The sequence below is a fragment of the Brienomyrus brachyistius genome, chromosome 10, assembly GCF_023856365.1.
Source record: "Brienomyrus brachyistius isolate T26 chromosome 10, BBRACH_0.4, whole genome shotgun sequence".
NCBI classification, from domain to species: domain Eukaryota; kingdom Metazoa; phylum Chordata; class Actinopteri; order Osteoglossiformes; family Mormyridae; genus Brienomyrus; species Brienomyrus brachyistius.
In genome coordinates, this window is record NC_064542.1 from 17593382 (window position 1) to 17610730 (window position 17349).

The window sequence follows — 17349 nt, forward strand, 5'->3', positions numbered from 1 at the left end:
TCACCTATTTATCAATAACATGTAGAATACAGACAAAAATTTACGACACACGAGATATCTGAAATCAGTCCCCCAGCTCAGATTTGCAGTACACAAGCCAAAGGAGACACAGACTGCAGTAGAGTTTGAAAAGTATAATTTTATTTAATGAACCTTTATTAAAAGCTCCCCAGGCTGGAACCCTCACTGTAAGATGCAGTACAAACACACCCAAGCCTGCCATCCACTCCCAGGTACCTGGTTCACTGTATCCCAGCCTGAGGGACAAGACAGGTTTGCTGAAGGGAGCCCGCATGGCTGCTCACGCCTGCTTACAGCGTCACACGGACCTCACAAGAAAGCAGCAATGCAGAGGGTTTGGCGGAATGAGGCATGTGAAGATGAGTGACCAATGCGTCACACATCACCTTACAGAGGAAACATCCCATCAACGTCTGTCATCCCCTCAACGTTACACTTCTCTGCCCACCACTTCTACCACCTCCCTACTCTCATGAGTACGGAGCTCCACAGGCAGACATTCACACCCATCAAGCGCTTTCCTCTGAGACAATCAGCCCCTCCCTCCCTTTACAGTAGGTTCGTCCTCTAGCACGTCCTTGTACGCACTATATGGACTAGACAGCACACTATTGAGAAACCACTGACACTCTGTGGAGACAAGTAGATAAGAAAAAAAAAATACTACATTCCTTCACAGTTTACCTGAAGGGTTTATATGTGTTCGTAATTACAGAAGGCCAGAAGAACATGGCAACCTTCCTATATTTGGCAACTGCAATCCAAGCACTAGTAGCGCAAGACCTTAATATCACTGAGGTGCTTACTGGGCTCATGTGGCGATGCCTATGAAAGCAGTTAGATGGCACAGCTGCAATGCTGATTGGTCAGCTGCCGTACTGCCTGGAAAGCCTTTACGCTGGTTTCATAACACTCAACGCTCTATAATGTACGAGCACTCTGATCCAACGAGAGTACTGTGGATTTCCACTAAACTATACATGACAAAAGGAGATGAACATGTGAGTCTTCATTAGCTAAACTTACAAGGATGAGGATAATGATGTGAAACATGAAAGACAAGCCCACCCCCCCCCCCCTTTCAAATAAAAATAAATACATCCCCAGGTTGCTATAGGAGGGCTACAACAAGAAAGCACTACAAATAGCAGCGAGCAGCGCAGGATCTCTCATCACTTCCCTGACACGCCCACCTACACTGAACCAATCATCTTAGGAACTGGGTTTTGGGTTAAGTGGGTTGGTTTCCAGCAAGCATCAAAGTGAAACTATATTACAGCGTTATATGACATGACATGCCTGACGTCCATGATGTAAACAAATTCCCTATGTACAAAGGAAAATAATTTATAACGATATATACACACGGAAATAAGAAGGCAAAAAGTGAAATTCAACTGTACCGTGCTGCTGATTTTGCAATATACACAAATTGTGTGTTTTTTCCCCTTTAAACTCTTTGATTCTCAAAACAAGCAAATCTTAGTTGAAGACATACTTTTTACATACAGTTCTAACGTGATGATAATTGCAGAGCTGAGCATGTAGGAAGCATTCTCCATTCATGCCACTACTTAAATACGTTAAGATACATAATGTAACATGTTCCTAGCTAGTGGTATGCTTCTAATATTTGAGGAGTGTCTGCAAAGAATAAAACAGATTATTTTTTCTTCCCCATTTGTTTCTTACATCAGTTCATACCCCTTGAACCTTCGCCTCAATTTTCTGGCCAAACAGCCAGAACTCAAGCCTAGAAGCGGCATGCAGGTTTATACAGCTGCTCTTCAAGGTCACGGACGCTCTTATGTTTCTTTGATCGTTTCCAGTGTAGTTTACAGAAAGCAGACATCCCCCTGTACTGATCGCACTGTCAAAGCCGCGGTCTTTTTTTTTGTTTGTTATATATAAATAAATGAATGTTTTTCTTCAGCAATTTCTTCTTCTTAGGCAGGATTAAGCCACGCCTCCATCAAGGGCATTTGTTTTTCCTGCCTCGCCCCAACTGCTGTTTTCAGCCAATGAGAGAGTTACGCCTTGACAGGTCCACGTTGCTGGCACTCAGTCCTCTAGATTCTGACAGGCCATTGCTGGGCTGCTGAAGATTTGGAAAGAGAAGACACGTTACGCTGAATCACAGTGTTAACAGCAGGTATGTTGGTTTGCTTAAGTACAGCGATTACATAGACAGCAATGCGTGTCCTTATCCGCACAACCCATCTAAGTCAAAAGCCTGGGTTGTTTTGAAAAAGAAACTGTTACATGATGATCCTACAGGAAGGAGGATAGTATCAAATAGGTCAGAGCCAAACAGACAGGGGAAAACTAAAAAGTGAGCAAATGGAATTTATGACTGACATCAGTTAATATCAGTGTTTGAAAAAACATAAGTGGCTAACAACTAACAAGAGGCTGGGGCTTTGAGATTACATCAGTACCTGGGAGGGATCCTCTGCACTCTTATTCAGGAAGTTAAGGGAGCAAGCTCTCTTCATGCTGAAGACAACACAGACACAGATCACCATCTTATAGTGTACAATAACCACATTACACGCCAGAAGTCCAAAAATAAAAAGCTGCCATATTTCCTGTAAAATGAGCACCCCGCTTTTCTGAATTTTTTCTCTCTTAATTCCAGAAGACAGATTTTTTATTATTATTTTTTTTTTTAACTTGCACGAAAAAACTACACAGAAAACTGCAGGGCTCGCAATATATTACAGAGTGCACTTTTTCTGCTCTGGAAACAGAACAGGAGCAGGCACTACGCAGGCAGACTATGCCACCTGCTGGAGAGAGGCTGTCATCTCACCCAGGATTGCGTGGCTCCTGGGGGCCGCTGCCCTGCAGCTTCTTCACCAGCATCTCACTGCTCCTGCGCAGGGCGTCCCGGATCTTGCCAAATGAGCCGCTGCGGCGCAGGGAGCCGCTTCCGTCCTGCAGGGTGGGCGCAAAATTTTGCCGAACTTCAGCGGGGATTCGACAGTAATAGCACTGGTGAATCGGTTTATTAATAAGGCACTCGAGTGCTACACATCAACTGCGAGATAGCTGGGTTTATTCAAGAAAGCCCAGATAGACTAACCCCGTTCCACTCAGCGCTGTCTTCACCCTCCCCCTCACCACGCAGCCCCCCGGGAGTGTTCAGGCCGTCCCGGCTCTGCCGCCGCTCGTCAGCACCCAGCATACCGTCCTTCAGCAGCTCCACCACTTTGCTCTGGTTAATGGCATCAATGCCCTGAGAATCATAAAACGAAATCAGAAGCACGCCTTGAAACTGAAGGTCCACAAACAGCCGTCTGGTCACACGATACACAAAATGAATGCTGGCTGAGGCTTATTTCATCTGCATCAAACAACTAAAAGGATTTTCTAATTGAATAAGTGGTAACAGGTTCCCCTGAAATAACCCAAATTGGGTGGGCCAATGAGAGATGGAAATGATCAGGCTAGTGAAGGAAACAACAAAAGAATGGGACAGACAGAGGCGTAATAAGAGGCAGTTCCGGGACTGGAGAGCGATATATGGGTTTTATAGAGGAAGTACAAGACACATTGCTGCATGTATTTTGGCAATAAAATAACTCGATACATCATCAGTATGACGCATTTCCTTGCTGATAAAACGACAGACACGAAATTGGTTCATGAAAACAAAAAGTAGCATTCACACACACAGACACACACACACAGCAAAATTGAACAGCCACACTGCTATCTTCAGCCAAGGACTGAACTGGGGGACGGGGGGGGGGGGATGCAGCCCCTTTGTGTGTCAACGTCAGTAGATCGCCAAAATATTACAATTTTTCTAAACTGCTAAAACACATTTCCTAAAATCTCCTCTCCTTTTCTCAAAACACTAAGCACTAACCCTAAAATTCAAGCTACACTCACAAAACCTTTGTTTAGAGTCAATCTTTTCAAAACTATATTATCGTTGCTCAAAAGAAAACACTGCATTCAGATAACGCATCAAACCAGTTTGCACATAAACACTGAGCAGTCATTACATACTACAGCAAAAAAAAATTAAAACACTCTCAGTCAAAACTGTTGCTGGCATATAGAGAAACATTTACTCTGGATGTGGGTTTTGCGCACTGAGCTACAAAACTGAACACCACAAGAGTATAGTGTAAAAGAAAAAGTTATCTACCAAAAATGTTAGCATACAATTATAGTAAACTGACATGTAATATTTGCAGTATTCAGTACTCCAAAAAGGCAAGTATAAAAGACTATAAAAGACAAACTAAAAAATCCAAATGAGAGGCACATTACAGTAAAATGTTGTGCAACTGCCAAGCTAGAGTCAAGGATGAATATTCACGTTGCCTCATCACCATGTCACAGGGCTGGGTCAGGACAGAGAACTTTGGCTACATCACAGGAAATGCTCTCCCTTGCTGGGTGATGCGGGAGGAATCCTCTGTGTGACCCATTTGTCCCTTAATGTTGAAATTCAACTCACCTGTGGCACCTGCATTCTCATCCGGCACGTTTTCTATGTTCGAGTCACTCTTTGGCTTCTGCTCATGTTTAGAGACATGTGTGAACAGTTTTGAGTCATTGTGTTTAAATGATGACTACTGTGTGCTTTACTCCTGCGACCTGTGTTTTCTATTTCACATCAAAGTTCACCATGGTGCAAAATGTGTTTTGATTAATGAGAATGTGTTTAGAGTTTTGCAAAAAAGGGTGACTCATATCTGAAAAATGTGTCTGTCTAGGTGAGCAGTGTTTAAAGTTTCGTCAAATGAGTAACTGATTCAATAAATGAGTTTTGGCAATTGGCAGTTTTGTTCCAAGAATGAGGTTTAGTGTTTTAGCAATTCAGAAGAACTGTATTATATTTGTACCCCAAAAATGTCATATAAATTGGTGGTACATTGCACTTTAGTTTGGGGGTCTTTTTTGTCTTGAAATAAAATTCAAAATTTGCCTGGCTACAATTGTTATAAATTATATTCAGGATTATTTCAGTGACAAATATACTGTAGTTTTAGTATTAAAATAAAATGTATACAAATATATCTAGATTTTAGTGCATGTAGTCTTGATTACATCTTGTGAGGTTTTACTTACGCACGCACACACACACACACACACACACACACACACACACACACACACTTGAGTATATATAAGAAACGATATAATGCATAAGGCGCATTACAAGATTTGCTAATGCTTGCTTGGAAAATGAGGCCATGCGACAATTTATTCTCTGGCAGCTTTTACGTGACACTATTTACTGCAGAGTGCAGGACCAGGAACAAATCAGTCAGGTGTCCCACTCGAATAATCAGTCGTGCTTCTATTGTGAACTCGGAGAACACCAAAGTAAAACCCACCACGCTTGAGGTATTTTCTTCAAATTCTGCAAGTGAGAGGTGCTACCAGGTCAGTGAATGCCACTGGTGACTTCAATAACTGCTAAGAACTGCATATCTGATTATACTGGAGCAGTGGACACATGGAAGCGTCGTGTTTAAGCTACTTTTCCCACAGGTTGAGAAATCGGAAAGAAGCCCCATCCCCGTTTGACAGGGGAACAGGGTCAGTCTCTGCTAGCTGCCAGTCCAGTACGTACCAGCAGCTCAAGGAGAGAAACCACAGCATCACTGCACATCTGACCATTTTAACATTCTATGACAAGTGTAATATACGTTTCACTTTTTGCTATAAAAAAAAATGTCTACTACACATTTTAGCGTTGTTGAGTTTTTTTTTCCCCATGTCATTTATGCTCAGCATTTATTTGGTTAAATCCTGCATTTGCATATGTAATGGAGATCTGAATATAGCTCTGAATATCGCCCTGGTACCTGTTTGCGGGACTTGGTTGCACATTCCTCCAGGGTCTTAGCAGCCTCCAGCTTGCCCTGCCGACGATAGAGCGTGCCCAGGCTCTTCAGGGTGTTATTCACTGTGGGACTAACAGAGAGCAGAAGGGATTCACACAAAATACACACTACTGGATTACATCTGGGCAAGATCACTTTCCACTGGTAATGGCTGTTAAGATTCACAAACAGGCAAACGGCAAGCACTGTTTTCTGTATAGTAAAGGAGGTCATTTGCTGTACGTCAGATAAGCAGTAATGGAGAGTAACTGGTCCCCAGTGCGAGTTTCAGAGCTCAGCTTCACGCTCACCTGTCCACTTTGCAAGCCTTGTACCAGCCACCATATTCCACATAAATACCAGAGTCCTTGCGTTTGTCCTTCATGAGGGGAAAAAAAAATATCAGGAGCAGGAAATGTGGGCAGGAAATATAAGTGAGGCAGTATCAGCACTAACAGAGAATGAGGACTCTGGGTCGGTCACTAAGATGAGACCTAACTGCACATGCAGAATCCCAGACGTATCGAAAGACAAATAATACCTTACTCTGTTCCCTCTCTTCTGCATGCATCCAAATGGGCTTATTGTCATCTGGAAGAAAGTCAAAGTGCATGACTGTTTTGTAAACAGACAGCACAACAGAGACAGAACCTTACAGTCGCCCCTAGTAACAAGCATCAGCGACATCACTTACTATTGACAGATCCAAACTCCTTCTCATGGGCTCGGGTCAGAATCTCTTTGTAGAGACACTCTGCCTCATTGAACTTCCCCTGCTTGAGGTAGCATGTGGCCTAAATGGGGAAAAAAAACAGACGTCATGATACAGGAAATGCAGGAATCCGGTTTCACAGCATACAGCCCCAACAAATGAAATTCGCTCAGCTCAACAGGGAAAAAAATAGGATTGATTTTAAAGAAGGAATCTTGCAGATAAATGGGTATTGTTCCGGACAGCAACCATCTGGTCAATTACAACACAAACATGATTAATGACTCCACTACCCAAGGCTTATTTGGTGTTCCTCAAAGAGCTTAACCCAGTTATTGGTAATTAAATCATGCCTAACAAGCTGCCCTGAAAAAGCTGAGCGGGGTCCACAATGCACCCACTGGGCCCCTCACCAGGTTGTTCTTTGTCTTGGCCACGTTGGGGTCGTCGGCGCCCAGCTTGGATTCATAGATCTCCAGTGCCCGGCGGTAATAGTACTCCACCTCACCATATTTTCCCTGGTTCTGGCACAACAGCGCCAAGTTGTTCAGCTGCTTGGCCACATCTGGGTGGTACTTCCCGAGAACCTGAAGACACACACGCAGAAATGAATGCAGTGCTGACTGGGCCTCTTGTCCATTGCCGTCTATCGTTTTATCTCGACAGTAACCCTCAGGCCTACCTTCTCCCGGATCTCCAGGGCCCTTTTGCACAAAGGCTCCGCCTCCTTGTACTTGCCCCTTTTGCCATAGAGCACGGCCAGGTTGTTGAGGGTGGCTGCCACGGCCGGATGATCCTTGCCCAGCGTCTTCTCCCTGATGGCCAGGGCGTCGTTTAGCAGGTGTGCAGCCTCTTTGTACTTGTTCTGATCCCTGGAACAAAAAAAAAGATCACAGTTCACTTTTAATACCCCTATATCATTAATTCATGTACAGACTTAGTGAGTGAGCCGTTTGTGCTGCTGCTTCACAACCCCAGGGTTACTGTGTCGATTCCATCTCCAGCACTGTGTTTACAGCGTATCTGTTCCAAGTAACCTGGTTACCCTGCACAGCCAGGAGACTTACAATTCAGGTAAATGTTTTGGCACGAAGCGCGTCCCATGCATGACCTGCATTGTCATATGCCTTAGGCCACCGGCCAGATTCTCCAAATCACAGTAGCCTTGACAACTAAAGAACAGTATTACAGTACTGACCTATACACCAGGGCCAGGATGTTGAGCATGGTGGCTACATCAGGATGGTCATGGCCAGAGGTCTTCTCCAGGTCCTCCAGCGCCTGCTTGCACAGGGGCACGGCCACCTCGTAACGCCCCTGGGAGGCGTATTGGATCACCAGGTTGTGGAGGGTGCGCAATCGAGCTGGGATTTCATAGCCACCCTGCTGGGCTGCCGCCTCCCCGCTGCGTTGGGCTGCGGACATGGTGGCAAAGGACTCCAAATTTCCCAAATATTCTCAAATATTTACAATAGTGCAAAAATGATACATCGGGACAAGGGAGGGGTGGGAAACTGTTGAACCACAAAGCCTTAGAAGACGGCTGTCAATGGATTAAACAGAGGACAAAGTTCTTTGTCTAAGGGGTCAGGGGAGAATTTTTCTACTTAGATGATTCCTGTTACATGAGGTTTATGAGGTGTATGAGGTTTAATCAGTTGCATTCTTGTCTGTTGGAAAACATTTGGACGTTGGCAATTTTGGACCTTAAAACCCCAACTCATTCAACCATTATTCTTGAACCATGTGCCATGAAGACTGAACAAGCTACCTGGTCCGTGGTCATCATCATTGGGGAACAGATCGTCCAGACTGTCTTTGGAGGTCTCATTGTTCTTCTCATCTGAGGGTGACACATCATCATCGAACTTCTTTATCTGGTTCATAAACTCTAGGTGTTTCTTTTCCTCCTCCAGCTGGGCCACACTCTGCTCGCTCTTCTGCAGTTTGTGCTGGGTTCCTGCCAGCTCATCCCGCAGCCACTGGTTCTCCTGGCACAGCCGACGGACCTGTGCCCGCAGCTTCTGCTTCTCTGACTCCACCGCACTCAAGTGGCTGGACAGAGCAATGATCACCTGCAGAACAGTACAGAAGTGGTGGAGATCGGGCCCAGGGGACCAATGAGATGCTTCCCATTCCACATCCCTCAGCCCGTCCTTGCAATACCTGCGCCTCACCCAGGCCAAGCTCAATGGCCTCCAGGCTTTTGCGTAGCAGAGTGGACTTCTCCTGGGCTGCTGGTGGATGTCCACAGTCCAGCAGGGAAGTGAGCAGCTGAGCATGCTCCCCACGTAGAGTTTCTAGGCCCTGTATCACAGCCTTGGTGTTAAGGACAATCTCATCCTGCGTGAGACGCTCCAAGGCCTCCTCATGTGGACACACCATGGTGGACATCTCCCAGGTATGACCTCACCTGCTGGGGAAGAGTGAATTATGAATGCGGGTACAGTACAAGCTCTTGGAGTAGATATCACACATATATTTCACATCCATGTCATACAACTGTCACACTCACAATGTCAAAAATGTTTTGATGCAGGGATGGGATAGCCAAAATGTCATATCACAAGAATTTTGGTTGGAATTATGATTCATTATGTTTTTTTTTTCTTATTACACACCAACCAAACTGGGATGTATGTAGTAATGTTAATTAACTATTTAATCACTTAACCAGCAATTCTATCCTTAAACTGCTTGCAGCATAATAATAAACAATTTATTAAGCCATGTAATTTGCTGTACATATAAAACTGACTCATTATAGCAAAAGTGCTTTTTAACTTTAATAGTAGTTTCAAAAGGTTTGACTGAAAATGAAGACTTATTACTTCAGTTAATAACTGTACACCACAGCTAACAACAAATAACAGACAAATTTGTTTGGTGCTAACTGTTATATAAACAGTATATTTGCAAAGTGTGCAAACTTACGGTAGATTGGTCTTTGTTGAATTTCACAAAACCAATCTATTTCCACACAAAGTAGAAACAATTCTTCATCATCAGCCATGTTGCACATTGGTAATTCAACAGTGTAGCAAACTCATCTATGACCGTGTTGCTTACCGCATAATTGATCATATATGCTTTTTAAATTTCATGCTCACCTAATTAGCTAACAGGTTAGAGCAATTAGGTGTTAATTGAAGATTAAAAATAAATGAGATATACAGAAAGATGTTACCTACTGGGATGTTATACAGGACACGATTGCTTTGTTTCACATCGGTCTGTTTTTTAATGTAGTACTGTTCCAGCATCCAAACACGTAGGCATCACATGATAGGCTCATGACACTTTGTTCTGTTATTATGATAAAAGTGCTAAGTAGGTGTGCCATAGTGAGGGGGGTGTTTGGACAAGTCCAAGTAGGGCTGGGTGATATGGCAGTAAAACAATAATATTTTAAATCACTGATCAATATATTTCAATATTATTACATAAAAAAAAATTTAAAAAATCAGGACAGAAAGTCTGAGTGAATTATGGTTTAATTTATTCATGTCAACTGGATAACAAAAGTGCATCCCTGCCAAACATATCATCACATAAGCTGGGAGAATAACAATGGAACACTTAGAAAAAATATTAAACAAAATATGCCTGCAATGTAAACAAATATTTCAAGAATTTAACAATTAGATTATTCAGCTAAACACTTAAATTCAAAACAAGACATTAAATAACATTTTTTTCTGTGCTGAAAATTACAAATTGACTAAATGCCAGTAACTGGAAAAAAAAAAGTTACATTTACAGAGTTGAGGTATGGAATTAATTTTGTGTCAAAAGTATTAAACAAGATTTTGAAAAAACGCAAGCAAATTTAGTATCAGAACGAAAATTTACATTGCGAATATTAAAAAAAGAATAAAAACATTTTGTCTTCTCATTTTTGCTTCTGTCTTTTTACTTTTGTCTTTTAGCACTTGAATAGGTGGGCAGGTCTTAGAGGGGGGTGTACAACTCAAATATCTATTTGTCTACTGGAATTATACATAGCGTTATGTCCGGAGCCAGTTTTCAGCAGATAACGCTGTCATGTAATTGTATCTATGCAGTTCGATAATATATCAATCACTGTTTAGCTAACAACATAATTAACATAATTAACTCCAACACAGCTAGCAAATTCTATAGTAATTATGCAGAGATATGGCCAACTTGGACTATAGGACCTTAATGGTACATGCATTTGTCGTGCACGGGACCTTGGCAAGCAAGATGCAAGTCAGCAGGTGCAGCCCTTTTGTTTATGCTAATGTGCCATTAGTGTTAATAACAGCAGCGAATCTAACAAAAAGCCATAGTGGTTCTAACAGAGCGGCTGCTCTACCCTGAAATCCTACAGCCGAAAAGTTTTTTGAAAATGCCGGATAAATGGCCGCAGATAACTGGTGATTTCATGTTCGTTAAGGATTACCTTTTTTAACAACTGTATAAAATAATTTTATTTTTATACAAAATCAACTCATGTGAAACAAAAAACGAACGTTTAAAGGGTTGCCAATTCTCACGCTTCTGGCATGACACTCAGGCTTTCAAACTCACGCTCACACTAGAAATCTTACGGCAAATGTATATTATTCCATTACAAACCTAAAATTGGTGACATCAAAAGTGTCAGACTTTTGTATATTTCTTAAATTTAAGAGTATTTCTTAAATGTACATAAAAGGGCATGCTACTCCTCCAAAAACCTGCAAAAAAGTAACTGCGATATAATTTCGTCACCGTCGAAAAAGTGAAAAATATCGTGATAATAATATGAGATTTGGGTCATATCGCCCAACACTAAGCACTCATGAAGGAATTCAGCTGCATGAAGGAACCTCCATGACCAAAATCAATCATCAGTACATCAAAACCAGGAGCGTTTCATTCCTACAATTATCATATTCTTGCATTTCCAAGGCTAACTAGCTTATAGCATTGAAGTAGCATTTCAACAATTTATTCTAATGACCATCAATTTAAAAGCAGTAAAAACATAGTTTGGTAAACTATTGGTCTACTTCTTGGAAGAATAAGAATTAGATTAGTTAATTATTAGAAGATGAAGAAGAAACTTTACTGATCCTCATGGGGAAGGTATAACAAGAATTTCCCCAACTTGAACTTTACAGGTGAGAGCAAGCTGGCCGCCAAGGGCAGCCGCCCATTACAACACCCAGGGAGCTGGGGGTCAAGAGCCTCGCTCAAGGGCAGGCAGATGTTCTGAGGCTGGGTTCAAACCAGCAACCTTCTAATCACAGGCACAGAGACTGAACCCCCTGAACTACATGCATGCTCATCTACCACTAAAAAATTAATTGAAAAATTGCTTCTTCACCAAAGTTAGACCCAACAGCCTTCACAACTAGATGGCGGGGCTGTTGAAATGACAGCATTGTATTCCCCAGATAGCCTTGTCATCTACTTCCTTCATCTAAGACTAATGCCTCATACACTCACCAACCTGCACAATTTCTAGAAGTACTGGATGGATCAACTGGAAATGTGAAAAATTAATACATGTGTTTTTACCTGAATGCTTCGAGTCCTAGCTTTGAGAAGTAACTCAAACTTCACCTATTCATTTATTGCACATTACACCTACACTAAGAAATTCATACCAACCACTGACAAAAAAAATTCAGCAAACCGGAATGTACGTCTTAATGTCTATGTCTTTAAAGTATCATTTATATTACTCATATTTATGTGTCTAAATATTTACATTATATTTATTTCTCATTTGCACTATGACTAACATTTTCTGTGACATAACAATAAATGTATCAGACAGACTAATAATATACACCAATTTTATATTTTCTGTTTCCATGGGCATCATGTATTTTAATATTTACATTGAACAGATGCGTTTGTCCAAAAAGACTTACAGGAGCACTGTAGACACTATACTACATGCCTTAGTTTAACACGTCCACAAAATACTAAATCAAGATCATGATCACAGTGCCTAAAATTACAAAACAAATAGTGGTTCAAATCTGGACACAGTATTTTATAATGCGGGGCAATCGTTCTTCCTGACAGTATATAATGGGATTAGCTACAAATCAACAAGAACAGTATTCACGATATGATTTTTTTGTGATTTTTTATTTAACAGCTGCAGACAAATTTATTCAAAAATAAATCTTTGTTTATCTTCCTAAACTATGCAAAGTGTCCCCTTCTTAACAGTGCAAATGAAATTGAATAAAATACAGTTTTTAAAAAAATCCCAAAATTAAGTAAATAAAAAAAATCAAATAAATAAATAAAATAAATATATTAAAATAAATAAAAGGCTTGCATGTGCAGCTTTTTAGCGTGGTTTGCCCTTTTAATAATCTTCGCTCAGCTCACTGTGGTGCCGGCGGACATGCTGAAGCATGTTCATTGTGATATTTGTGTATGTTATCAGTCTTTTACAATGCTTGCACACAGTTTTTGTCTTGTCTGTGCTTTTCTCACCATTTTCGCTTGTGAATACCGGAAAGCTAAAATGCTGCCACACCGCCGATTTAAGATCGTGGGAGGAAACCAGAGCCCCCGGAAAAAACAGGGAGAGCGTGTGAACTCCACACAGAAAGGACCTGGTACCAAAGCCAGGACCTTATTACTGTGAGGCAGCAGCGCTAATCACTGTGCTATCGCGCTGCCCGGTGGTGCGTCCTCAAGTTCAAATTCGCTCACCATATTGTGTTCAGTTAAAACCAAAAACTGACATACGATGTGGATGTGAATACGCAGTGAAATCTGACGTCGAACTGACGTCGTGAAATCAAATGTAAGATTACACCAGTTTTTCTGTTAAAGTACTGTTAAGTACTCCAAAAGTAGCGATTAATTCTCCACATCAGCCGGTTTAACTCTTAGCTTTCACTTAGAGCATACCAATTGCTTGCCCACAAAACAAGGAATATTGACAAACAAGTGACTTCATCTTGGCTGCATCTAGGTTAATCACTCACCTTTTGAGACATATACTGTACTATGTCCAAGTATATAAAAAATCACAGTAATTCTAAGTCTAAATCTAAAGAAAATATTATTACAAACCTACCTCACACAATTTCCTCACATCTCCAAAAGAAGTGACACGATTAAATTCCCCCACAATAAATTTCACCAAGTTCCCCACAATACATTTCATCAACCGGCTACCACCCTGCTATAGATAAAATTTTCTAAATGGGGAGGCTAGCGACCAAAAATCAGTATAACCTTTATTACAGAATATGTAGAAAATCATCTCGTGCCCCACAATTATAAAATGACTCAAACGTACAAAAATGCCCTGAATATCAGTGTTTACAAGATGCCGATCAGTGTTTGCTCTCGACTGCCCTCTCCTGGTAATTGTAATTTTGATACTTTCTCTCCTTTCACTTGCAATTTGTGTGCGTTGAAGGTGTACATTATCTTCTAAATAATGTTTTTGTGAAGTGTAAAGATCAATCAAAGATCAAATAGGGTAAGTAGAGTAAATAATAACAGATTGATCCTGTCCACAAGAATTAGCCTCTAATTATCTCATCATTGTCCTTGTCTAAGTGCCATTGCTTCAATTTTGGTGCAATTTGTCTAAATATTTGGATAGGGTCATAGCTTCTTCCATTCATAGTGCCTGCAAAGTCTAGCAAAAATCAGCCAAATAATTGTTGAGTTTTCATGCTGACAAGATGAAGTGTCTATGCTGACCTTCTCTTTATCACTATGCATTACTGCTTCAATTTTGGTGTGATTTGTCTCAAAATTTGATCAAGTCCAGACCTTCAACATCACAACATGCCTTCAAAGGTTGAAAAAGATCAATCAAATACTTTGAGTTACTGCGATAACAGGATTACATGGCTCAAACTACCATTCTATTACTATGCAGTACTGTTTTATTTTTAGGGAAAACTGTCTAAAAAAAATGATCAATTTTGTCATTGGGGGCGGCATGGTGGTGCAGTGGTTAGCTCTGTTGCCTCACACCTCTGGGACCCAGGTTCGAGTCTCCGCCTGGGTCACATGTGTGCGGAGTTTGCATGTTCTCCCCATGTCATCGTGGGGTTTCCTCCGGGTACTCCGGTTTCCCCCCCACAGTCCAAAAACATGCTGAGGCTAATTGGAGTTGCTAAATTGCCCGTAGGTGTGCATGTGTGAGTAGATGGTGTGTGAGTGTGCCCTGCGATGGGCTGGCCCCCCATCCTGGGTTGTTCCCTGCCTCGTGCCCATTGCTTCCGGGATAGGCTCCGGACCCCCCGTGACCCAGTAGGATAAGCGGTTTGGAAAATGGATGGATGAATTTTGTCATTATTACAATATGTTTGCAAAGTTTGAAAGAGATTCATAAAATACTTTTAGAGTTACCGTGTTCACAAGACCAGCATCCATATCATGTTTTTGTGAAACAGTAATACGATCCATTAAATACTTTTTGACTTATTACATTCACAAGGTCACATGTCACCCGCTTTCACCCTTCCCTTTGCTACCACTAAGAGGTGTTGTTTCAGTTTTGGGACGATCTCTCTCAGAATTTAATTACTTCCAAATCGGCACCCAAGAAATGCTTCTGCAAAGACTGAAAAAGATCTGTTAAATGGTTTTTGATTTATCATCTTAACACAACTGATTCAATTCCTGGTACCTCCTTGTGATAAATACTACAACAGCTCATATGTGGTGGAACAGGGAAAGAAATGATACACAGGGCTCCGGCACTCCAGGACTAGGGTTTGACACCCCTGCCCTAGGAATTCCCGAGACTCCAGGAATACAATAAGCCACAGATTAAGAAATAGCAGCTCATTCTGCCATTACCCAGTTTCGGGAAACAATCTATGACTGAGAAATTTTTAAAAAACCTAGACCTATACAATGATGCAATCGCTCATGTTTGTGCCAAAGATTATAAAACCATTAACCCGCAAAAACATGAGATATCATATTAAACTAGATTTTGGTCTAACAATCAACTAAAAAACAATGTTTGATCCAACATTGCCATATGAATATCAGTTCTAAACCAACGTGGACATCCTGCCAGCTTTAAACTTCTAAACAGTTATGCAGACGCAGATTATAACACGTTATTTTGGATGCGCAGAAACGCTGTGTCTCTGCACAATTTCAGTACAAACAAATCTGGATTTTTTTTTAAAAAATCCTAACACCTTTCATGACATCTCAAGGGGATGGTGATTGTGCAACTGGGTTACAATCGGAGTGCGCAACCACACTCACCTAGACAAATGACTTACCTACCTGACCCTCCCCCTCCCATTTTCTCCTCCCTCCCTCCTTCCTCTCTTTTCTGTATTGACTGCAATGCAGCAACACGAAGCCACTCCGCAATTCCCCATCACAGGAGGTTCCCCCGTATGATACAGCAGATCTGTACAGTTGCGTCCACTAATTCGATTTTTTCGCATCTTGGGTCACCGGATTTACGTTGTAATTTCAACATTAAAATCTTTAGTACTGAGAAAAATGACACGAACAGGTTAACACGGCGCATTGGCGATATTAAGCATCTCCTATTGAAAACATCAATTAATTTATGTATTTGAATGTAACAACTAATGCGTAACCGCTACTAAAAAGGAATCACTTAGTACCTTGATCTAATTAAAAAGCCATGTAATTATGAACGCTTCCAGGCCGAGATTCCTTATCTGAAAGGAGCAACACAGACATGTCTGCGGCATGTGTACATGACATTACCTTGTAATACCGCATTCATCGCTTACCCTCAGATGGCAACATTATATTCACACATGTGCAAATTAAAAGAGAACAATCGCAACATTAAAAGCTATAAATGAGGCTGAGTTATACTGGAGACAGGTGCCCTTGGCGATGTGCATCTGTACCCAAATTATCAACACCGCAATCAGTCCGCGTAATGTCATCTAATGTATCACACCACTGGCTTCTATAGATAAATAAATATAGAAGCTAATTAATAAATGCATATATAACTCTACGCAATGATACACGAATATAAAGGGCATGGTTTCTCACCGTGTCTCCGGATGTGCAATGTTAGCAGTAGCTGTTTGTTAGACGCTCCTTCGTTCGGGACTCTTATACCTCCCCGGACTCGCACGTTTCTCTTTGTTTATGTGACGCCTTAACTGCTTTCAAAAAATACGCATCACAAAGGATTACAGCTGTACAGCGGAACGGCGTTGGAGAGCGGGCGTCTTTTCGGCCCCTCGGCCATGGACTGCGGTTATACTCAATGAACAGCAGCGATGGGGATTGCGCGGATCTCCGCTCCGCTACTTTCCATCCCCGCTCATTCACCGCCGGGCTGCGCCGTAATCCCTCTGACCGTCTGCACTCATGCAGCCGGATGTCCACCGATGACAGCCGGAAGCTGGAAAGGACTGCTTGTGGGTCTTTTTTTCCCAGAATTCAATACATTCAAACTAAATTACATCATCGGCACGCATTACTAGCCGGCGCCGTTTGCTCCGTGTGTTGTCAGGTGCTTCGGCTATTTTGAGAGTACAGTTGTGGATAAATATTAGGAGGTTGCGGGAAGTGGCTCCTAATTCTGAGCAATACTGAGTCGCTATAGCCACCGAAAGTCAGGCAGGAGTACACGGAAAGCAGAGTGTGCATGTGACGTGATACTTTCTTCAAGCAGTCTTGCGGCAAAAAAATATTCCATTCTAAACCTAAAATTAGCTATATCAGAAGCATTGGGGTAGTTTGGAAACCCTACAGAGTATTTACAAAATAATAAAACTGTTACATTTACATATATGTGTC

General features: G+C 41.6%; 1 protein-coding gene across 2 annotated transcripts; it reads right to left on the reverse strand.

Annotated features, from left to right (window-relative positions):
- Window positions 1-119: 119 nt before the first annotated feature.
- Window positions 120-17106, reverse strand: LOC125750342 (kinesin light chain 2-like). Of its 2 annotated transcripts, none has more exons than XM_049027972.1 (14): window positions 16594-17106; window positions 8749-8995; window positions 8354-8657; window positions 7781-7997; window positions 7265-7454; window positions 6996-7169; window positions 6565-6664; window positions 6412-6461; window positions 6182-6249; window positions 5853-5961; window positions 3107-3259; window positions 2834-2958; window positions 2460-2517; window positions 120-2119 (listed from the first exon to the last, which is right to left on the reverse strand). In XM_049027972.1, the coding sequence occupies exons 2-14, from the start codon at window positions 8974-8976 to the stop codon at window positions 2036-2038; spliced, it is 1860 nt and encodes a 619-aa protein (XP_048883929.1). In that variant the 5' UTR covers window positions 8977-8995; window positions 16594-17106; the 3' UTR covers window positions 120-2035. The 2 variants fall into 2 exon arrangements, with proteins under 2 accessions (XP_048883929.1, XP_048883931.1); XM_049027974.1 differs by having other exon boundaries at window positions 8749-8998.
- Window positions 17107-17349: the final 243 nt, after the last annotated feature.

Excerpts from the sequence above, each read along its gene's own strand:
- LOC125750342 (XM_049027972.1), bottom strand. The coding sequence starts at position 8,976 with ATGTCCACCATGGTGTGTCCACATGAGGAGGCCTTGGAGCGTCTCACG. Across the intron at positions 7,455-7,780 it reads ATCCTGGCCCTGGTGTATAG|GGATCAGAACAAGTACAAAG; the intron begins GTCAGTACTGTA and ends TTTTTGTTCCAG. Across the intron at positions 5,962-6,181 it reads AAGGCTTGCAAAGTGGACAG|TCCCACAGTGAATAACACCC; the intron begins GTGAGCGTGAAG and ends GCTCTCTGTTAG.